Source organism: Acanthisitta chloris, unplaced genomic scaffold, assembly GCF_000695815.1.
Source record: "Acanthisitta chloris isolate BGI_N310 unplaced genomic scaffold, ASM69581v1 scaffold17442, whole genome shotgun sequence".
Classification (NCBI taxonomy): Eukaryota; Metazoa; Chordata; class Aves; order Passeriformes; family Acanthisittidae; genus Acanthisitta; species Acanthisitta chloris.
The window spans coordinates 50,045-59,319 of NW_008662420.1; the positions used below are offsets into that span (position 1 = coordinate 50,045).

A 9,275-nucleotide genomic window follows, 5' to 3' on the forward strand; every position below is an offset into this window, starting at 1 on the left:
TGCATCCTTTGGAAGGACTTCACTTGCCTCTGTGAGGCATCGATTCTAAAATGAATCCTATTATTGACAACCAAGAAGAAAGCAAATGTTCTCAGGATAGGGGATCTTACCCAGCAGAACAAGTCATGCTAGAAATTAGGGAATAACAGCTCTTCAGCTCCCAACAGTGTCATTTTGAAGTGCAGAGAGTTAGGCAAAGAATCACGGCTTAATTTTTTTGTGGAAAATATTCAGTTTTCAAACAGAATTTTTCTAAACAACCATACAGAAAAAGGAAAATCGAGATAGAAAGAAAATGGAAATTTAAAAAGTCAAGAAAAATGTTCCTATTAAAACAGAAGAGACTTTTTTCCCTTAGTGTTTTGGAAAAAATAAACAATTTTATGTCTCAGACTGCTGTGAAAATCTGCCTTTAGTAAAATGTAACTAACGCCCAAAACATAGCATTAAATTAAAGGTCAGCAGGGAACTGAGATCTCTGCCCAGCAGAGAGTAAGCAGCCTTTTGTCATATCCCCAAAGACAGACAACAGGCTACAGGGTAGAAAAGCTAAAGCTATGCATTTTGCAAGTCTCAGCTCTTCAGAACACTCAGCCATCTGCCCTTAAATCCCATGTTAGGAAGGGATGCTGCTAAACAAATATGAAAGTTTCTCCTTTCTGAAATTCACCAAAGAATTCCCAGGCTTGGGGCAACCTATTTGGCAACTGGACAAAGCAGATGCTCCTCATGTGGGCTCTCTCTCAGGGTGGGCAGATGCACTGCAGGGGAAGATGTGCCTTGGAATATGCTCTGCCTATTAGAGCATCTTCATGGTGGTGGAAGTGTCAACACTGCAGGCACTTGGCTTCTCACCAGGACTTAAAACAGTAATTCTTACGGAAACCACTGTCCTCATGGCTCCAGAGCTGCCTGACTGCTAGGGCTAATGATCACCTGGAACTTCATAGCATCAATGAGAGCTCCATGCAGATTTTCCTGATCCAAACACATGTCCCTAGTATTCAAGTGAAAGAAGAAACAGCCCAAGCTTCTGCAGGAGACCAGATACAAGTCTGGCAGTTTCAGCTCCCAGCAGCAGAGGCTGTACTCACACTTGCAAAGCCTTGTGAAATCCTGAACTTGTCAGGTCTTAGAGGAAGGGAATTAGCAGTACGACAGTTCCATGGGAAGATGAAGTAGTCTTGGCTTACAGCAGTGAGTGTTTCAAGCAAAATTCAGCCAGTCTGTGGATTCACAAGGGGATGCAGAATGCTTGGCAGTTTCCTTATGTCGGCAGCCAGGGTGGCCTCATTTCATTCAAATGATGGGTGCTCTCAGATCACAAAGCTGGCCCTGATCCCTAGCAATGATACCTGGGAAGCAAGAGGAATCATAGGTGTGAAGAAGTATTCTCGGCAACTTCCTTTGATATCTGCCTGTTGTTGTATTTATTTAATTCTAACTGCAAACACCAAATTACACAAAGTGTGATTTCTAGGAAATGGACACCCTCCATCTCAGTTCCAAGACCAGCCATCAGCAGGTTGAGTAGCAGCTGGGAGTGGGCGATCTGGGACCCACCTCTGCCACACCACATAGGAACACAGCCAAAGCCATCTCAGCTCAGTCTTTGCTACGCAGCTCTCTGCATTGGTTAACTCTGTGCATGAAGAGGCTTCATAACTATGAGTGGCAATGTGTAAAACCCAGGAACAGCCATAGGCCAAATCAACCTCCAAGTGGCAAGCACCAGCAAAGCCAAGAGGTGCCCAAAGAGTACCGAAGCTTTCCTGAATTTATTACCATGATAAACAGAGATTGTGTTTCTTCACCTCTTCCCCTCTCAGCTGCCTCCTTCCCCTTCAAGCACAAAGATATGATCTCTTCACGGTGATTCTGCTGACTGATAAACATTAGCAATTGATGTGTTTCACTGATGAGCACAGGACAAGACTGAGGGACCAGCTGCTTCCAGGCTGCACCAGTATTTTCCAGCCTGCTATGTCAGGAAAGACATTTCAGTACTGAGCAAGACAACAATACACACAGGGGTAATAGTCAACACCCAGATGGGGCTCTCCAGTTAGGGATGGGAGACAGACACTATTTTACTGTGAGAGTGACAGAGCACTGGAACAGGTTTCCCAGAGAGGTTGGAGTCTTATTCTCTGGAAATATTCAAAGGTCAGCTGAACACAAACCTGAGTAACCTGCTCTAGGGGACCCTGCTTGAGCAGGGAGGTTGGACTAGATGACCTCCAGTGGCCCCTTTCAACCTTGCCCATTCTGTGATTCTGAACAGCTTTGAAGGAAGCCTTAAAAGAATAAGAAGTGAATAAAATTGACTAAATATATAACCCTAAATGAAATAAGAGGCTTTAGCTTAAAAGAGGAAGGCAAATAGTACATGAAGCTAAGAGAGGACTTGCTTTTGCCATCAATGTTCCTCATCAGATGCTCAGGCATTAACTTTGTTGAGAACAGAATAAAACTCACAGAGAATTAAATACTCTAAGGTCTAAATACCTTAATAAATCAATTCTGACCTCTACAACATGTAGCAAGTGTCCCAGAATTTCACCAAATTATTCCTACATTAAGTTCAATTTTTCTTCCAGAAACAAATCCACTTTGAAAGAAAAGGGTGTTGAAGTGCCATAATTCAGGAGAGTAAGACATGCATCAGTGTGGCTTTCTTGGGAGCAAGGAAGGGCAAATGACACAGGCTCCCAGACCATGCATCACCCATCTGCTCAGCCTCTGCATTTCAACTCTGGCCTCATCTGATCCCCCATATTGCAATGCAGAGATGTTGGGATTGAGAAAACAGTGTCCCCCCATGACCTGACAGCACTGAGCAGAGAAACAAAGCAGAGGCTGGCAAAAAAATTTAAAACACTCGCACCAGAATTTTTCAAAAAAAAAGAAATCAGAAACAATAAGCTTTTCTTTTGAAAGAAGAATGCAAAATGCCAGCATTTAAATCCTTTTGCCTCATAACTGAGTCCAGGGTTATGCCACAATTCAGGTAAATTATGTTTATATAACTGGCATTTGGCTGAATGCATAATTCCTATTTAACAGCTGAAAAGAGGCATTTTGGGTTTTCAAAGAAATCTGACAGGTAATTCCCACTGTAGTTCTGCAGGGTAGCTGAGAGGTAATTATCCTTCTCACTAGTAAATCAATTAGGAATGAATGTATGGAAAGCTTTTCTCCTCCTCCAAGTAACTGCTAATCCTCTAAGCACTTATGAGTAGACATGGCTAGCAACAGTGTGCAAACCCGCCAAAAATCAACAGGAGGCATATAGGGTCCAATCAGTACCTGGGAATGAATGCCTCAGGAGAAAATACCATGCCTGGAAAGGGTCTGCCCAGTGCACCATGGGCACACAGGCCCTGTGGACATGTTACTGTTGGTATCTCCCTCTCCACTTATTGATTCAAACAAAGACTTTTTTTTGCAGCTCACATGAGATCACTGCATCATGTGCAACCAGGCAGCACTTCTGCTGCTGGAGGTGAAACACATAGGACCTGGGCTTTTTCTAGCAGGGATGCTAGAATACCTAAATTCATTTAGCTCAGGCTTTTTCTACTGGGATGCAACTGATGCACCTACTACTTTGTGATTCATCATTGGTGGTTGTCCTTGGGAGCTCAACAAAAAACATTCTGCTTACTCTCCAGGCCAATGGAACAATATTCACAGTGCAAGACTGGAAGCATACTACAACCCAAGTGCATTTTTTGCAGTGCGTAACGTGGACAATAAAACCAAAACTGAATTTGACAAATTTCAGATGCTCCAATCCAGTGACACCTTCTTTAGGCATTTTTCAAGTGTTGCACGGATGTTTGGAATTGCTTTGACGGTCAACAAGGCAGAGCTCAGACAGACCAGCTGTTTAAGCATACACAGTAATATTGCTCTTATATTTAGCAGAGGTAGAAAAAAACGGAAACAAGTTGTCCCCACAGCAGCCAGCACTAAAGCTGGTTTCCTGTGGGTTTCCTTGCAGCTTTTCCCTATGTTTCGTAAGATTTTCAGAAGAGCTGAGAAGATAGAAGACAGATAAGTCCAGAAATCAATTCCTTAAGATAGAAGACCAAAAGATTTCTTTAAAATTGTAATCTCAAGTAAGAAAACGGCAGATAAAGATAGGTCTGCATACCACTATATGATGAAACATAGTGTTTTTAATTAAAAAAAAAAAAAAAAAGAGAGGAAAAACTGCTAATCTATAAAGCTTGGTAGGCTTGAGAAATTGCTAGAAGATAATAATATATCCTTATACTCTCATTTGTGAGGGAGTCTTTACACCAGTGACAGGATTTGTAACTGAGCATATTGCCTCTGCTTTTGGGTGGGCAGAGTTGCTTTGGAAACAGAATGAGGAAGAATTAACTCTTCAGTGCCCACCATATTCGACAAGGGAGGAGTGTGAAGGCCAGGGAAGCTCATTACAAAATATCTAAATTCATTTAGCTCAGGGGAAAAAAGAAATGAAAAAATTCAAGGTACTTGTCACAATAATACATCAGGAAAAATATAAGCTGAACCCTGGCCAGTCTGTCCTGTACATCCAAACAAGCACAGTAATCAGAGCTATGTCTGCCTTAAGGTCACATACACTGAGATAAACATCAATCCCGAAACCTCTGTAGACTGACCAGTGATGGAAAACACAACAGTGGCAATAGGAACAGCACAAGTAGCAAGTTACTAGTTTGGAAACCTCCTGATGGAGCCAGGCTATGGGCAGTTTGGAAGTGATCAAGCCAAATAGTTTGCACCTCATCCAAACGCAGCTTCACTGTCAGCAATTAGCTTCGTGCCACAGCACTCCCACGCTGACTTCTGTGGGTAGCTGAAAGCCTCTTTGTCCCACTACCTCCCCTGAATCAACACAGGCAATAATTTTAAGCACTGAGGAGTAACTCCCGGGCTGCGGTCTGTGAGCCAGCTGCAGCCCTAATTGCATCACGTGGGAAGCATGAGCAGGGGGTTTGAAAGCTGTGACCTCATCTTGTCTCCTACACATTCAAATCAAATTGTAGGTCTCCCACCCACTCTCCCAGGCATATTCTGCTTTCAGCCCCCTTACATGATGCAACCAATGAAAATGTCATTTGCATCTTTGCCTCCAAATTCTAACTAGGGAAAGCATAAAGGGGAAAAGAGTCAAATGCAGAAATAAATGCCTTTTACTCAGTATTTCTAATAATAAGGAGACAGAAGGCAGGGAGAGGTGTATTAGCCAAAGCCAGTGTAAGCATGAATCCCAGAAACATTTGTGTGAGTTCAACTTCTTTAAAGTTGCAACAGTCAGAAGCAAATAAAAGCAACATTTTTATTTCTCTAACACATTCAGCAAAAGAAATTAAGCATCCCCATCACATGTAAAACCAGATCAGTTCTACCAGATTCTGTTGAATTGCACTAGTCCAACTCAGGCAGAAAATTCAAGCTCTTGTGAATTACCAACAGATTTCACTTTAGGATCATAATTCCTCTCAGAATGCTGTAATTTTGTTTCTATAGCTACCAGCTCGATGGCTCTCCCTTACCTTCCTCTTGTTAGTGGGACTGACATATAGGTGTAAAACCAGATCAGTTCTACCAGATTCTGTTGAATTGCACTAGTCCAACTCAGGCAGAAAATTCAAGCTCTTGTGAATTACCAACAGATTTCACTTTAGGATCATAATTCCTCTCAGAATGCTGTAATTTTGTTTCTATAGCTACCAGCTCGATGGCTCTCCCTTACCTTCCTCTTGTTAGTGGGACTGACATATAGGTAGCTCAGCACAGTCTTCAGGCCTACTTTGTCATTTAGCTTTTCATAGGTAGTGCCATAGTCTGTTGACCTGGAGAAAAGAGGAGACAAAAAGAGTTTATGTAGTTATTAGAGCTCAGAGGAAGGGAATGACTGTGTGAACAGATGCTCAGAGTTACAGTTTGAGCACTATTATGCTTAAAACTCAAGATTTTGTGTTTCATCCAGGATGGCCAGAAGAAAAGAGAAGAAAATTTGTGTCCTTTGAGGCAGGGTCTGTCTCTGCATCAATTAAGTCTATGCACCTGGGGAGTTGTGGTGCATAAAGGTGGACTTCGGGGGCTCTCACGTGCCAGTGTGGGACTTCAAGTCATATCTACATCAGCCTCTCTTTTCAGACAAATCCAACATAAGTATCCAAATTAAACCCATGAACTACAGTTTCATTTAGGTAGGCTGATTTTTGACTTGGAGATGGGGATCCAAATGTGGCTCAGAATTGTAACAGCTGAACTCATGTCTAGATAAAAATGTGCCTAAACTGGCATCTTGAGTCCTCAGTCACCCCTCATCCTGCTTTGTGCCAGGCATTTAATTTCTCTGAGTTACAGAGACAGATTCAGGCCCTTACACTAGCAAATCCCACCCAGAGGCGCAGATGATCTGGGGGTGGTATTACCCATTCGTGACTGGGGAAAAGGGCTGCTTCGTCACAGAGGGTTTTCTGTAGTTTCCTCCTCTTCATTTGTGGGCATGTTTGAAACCTCACTTTGCCCTGCTTGTTTCTCTGCTGTTTTCCTACTCTGTTTTCCTAACAAACAAGCTTTTTCCTACCAGAACAACTCAACAGCTACCTTGCACAGGATCCCACACCTGAAGAGTAGTCAGCACCAGCTTGCTTTAGGAGGGTTGTCACAACCTGCCTGAAAACCTACCCACCCCATCCAAAGAGTGGAGAGAGCCTGGCTCCTGACCCTACACAGCTTTTGTCATAGTAACAGAGCAAATACAATCCTTAGCAGATGGACAAGGAATGACCTTCACAAAAAGCCCACCTGGACACACCTATGATTTTATTAAGACAAGAATCCATTCTCTCTAATCATGCTAAACAGATGATCAGAGAACATGCAGCAATTCAGTGCCTTTCCCAGTAACTAGCTCCAGTAATCTTCTGATTTCTTAAGTTCAGCAAGTCTCTAGCATTTGCAGCTTTATGGTTCTGCCTGAGTCCAGTCCTCTGCTCCTTGTCTGTCTGGTGGAGAAATGGCCCAAGTCACCTTCTGGCATCACAATCAATAGTACCAGTGCACCCAGCAGCAAGACTCCCAGGCAAGTGGCTACAGAGAAGGAAAGACACCAGAATCTGCACCCAACTCTGCTGCTTTCCTTGCTGCTAATGAAATCCAGAGTGACACCAAAAGGGTCAAGTCACAAAATCAGTCAGCTGGTTTCAGGCTTCCAAGTAGTAGGACTCATGAAGTCAAAAGCTTGTTTTATCGTGGCTCTAAGACATTTGCTTCTGTGCATCCTTCAATGACAATTTCGAAAATGTTTTGTAAACTGGTTTTTTCCTTAAAGGGGTTGAACCAACCTTCCTCCTTTGAATGGCAGCAGTCAGGGGTGCTCAAGTCTCAAACAACTTCCTTGTGTTCTGGTTTAGGTCTTCAGTACTAAAATAGAACTAATACTAGCTCCATTTGCACTTAATACTCTTTTGTGATCATGCATAGTATCAACCTTGAACACTGTGCACAGTTCTGGACTCCTCAGTTCAGGAAGGACATTTAAGTACTGGAGCGGGTCCAGAGAAGAGCGACAAGTCTGGTGAAGGGACTGGAGCCCAAGTGCTATGAGGAGAGGTTGAGGGAGCTGGGGGTGTTTAGCCTGGAGAAGAGGAGGCTCAGGGGAGACCTTATCACCCTCTACAACTACATGAAAGGAGGTTGGAGTCAGGTGGGGGTTGGTCTCTTCTCCCAGGCAACCAGCAGGAGGACAAGAGGGCACAGACTCCAGCTCTGCCAGGGGAGGTTTAGTTTGGATAATAGGAAGAGATTTTTTACAGAGAGAGTGATCAGGCATTGGAATGTGCTGCCCAGGGAGGTGGTGGATTCACCATCCCTGGAGGTTTTCAAGCTGAGACTGGATGTGGCACTTAGTGCCATGGTCTAGCAACCACGGTAGGGTTGGACTGGATGATCTTTGAGGTCTTTCCCAACCCGGTTGATTCTATGACTCTATGACATCTGCTGTGCTTCACAGAGATGCCCCAAAGAATATTACAATAATGTACTGTATTATCATAGCACTTTCCCATCCAAAGGCTCTGAAACTCTTGTCTCCCTAGGTATCAATACCAAACAAAAAAAACTCTAGTAGCTTCCCCCCTCCAGCTAAGCTTGAAACTGAAGCAGCTTTATTAATAAAACTGAATAGTCCAGGCCAATTAATTCCAGTACATGAGGCCTCCTATAAATGCTAATTCAACAGGTTAGGAATCCTCAAGTAACATTAAGCTCTATGCAGAGGATTACACACAGAGGGCAAGCAGAGGTACTTCCTTGATCTCACCCTTCCAACAGCACTGAAGCTATGAACAAGCCACTTTTGTGACTACACATGTACCAGCCACCAGCCAGTGAAAGAGATCACTAATTTCAATCAGCATTGAAAGAGAATACAAATAACAGTTTAATATTCTGACAGAGCTACTTTGGTTTTGTTCTCTGAGTAATTTTAAGATCTCCCAAAATGCTTTGCACTTCTAAAGATGCAGGCAGGATGCCCTAATGACTCTTTCTCATTAAACTATTATCACTCATTGCATTTGCCCTTTCAAAGAATAGCTGGAAAGGAAGTAGGATCATTATTTCGTTAGCTGCTTTGAGTCTTTCTTTATTATCATGACAGTCACCACTGGTTTCACAGAAATGTCTCAAAGGATATCACAACAATATACTATATTTCCATAGCACTTTCCCATCCAAAGAATCCAAAGCTTTTGTCTCGTGCTAATCCATTCAAACTACCAAACTCCCAAGGGCCTTACTGGGAAGTATTTATGTATTCTAGAGATGAGGAGCTTGCATAGGGAATGGTTAATTTTTTCAAAAGCAGGCATCTACAATTAGCCATTTTGGCTTCTACAATCATCTACTGTATGGCTCAATACTCAAACCTGCTAAACTCCTAACACCAAACTGCCCAATTTGAAAACAAGCATTTTAAAAAAAAAAAAAAAAAAAAAAAAGTTGGCACTAATTTTAGCAACTCAAGTCTGAACATTTGAAGAGATGTAACCCACAGGTAAAACAGAACAGTTGTGGCTCAGCTTTTAATAGTAACTTGAACCCTTCTCCTTTACTAATTACTTCTAATTCCAAATTAACTAGCCCACATATCCTTAGAGTTACTTCACACTACAAGTAGACTGGATGCCACATTCTCTCCCATTCCTCAAGTCAGAATAGGATCCACTTCAAATCATATTATTAAAGGAGTGGAGGGAAAG

At 42.6% G+C, this 9,275-nt stretch overlaps 1 protein-coding gene across 1 annotated transcript in view; it reads right to left on the reverse strand.

Annotated features, from left to right (window-relative positions):
- Window positions 1-9,275, reverse strand: part of LOC103798344 (VPS10 domain-containing receptor SorCS3-like) — a gene marked incomplete at its 3' end in the record, with an annotated part of 107,357 nt that overhangs the window by 40,830 nt on the left and 57,252 nt on the right. The window contains exon 3 of the mRNA XM_009070599.1: window positions 5,756-5,855. Coding sequence (XP_009068847.1) covers window positions 5,756-5,855 — 100 coding nt within the window. The remainder of the gene's footprint in view (window positions 1-5,755; window positions 5,856-9,275) is intronic.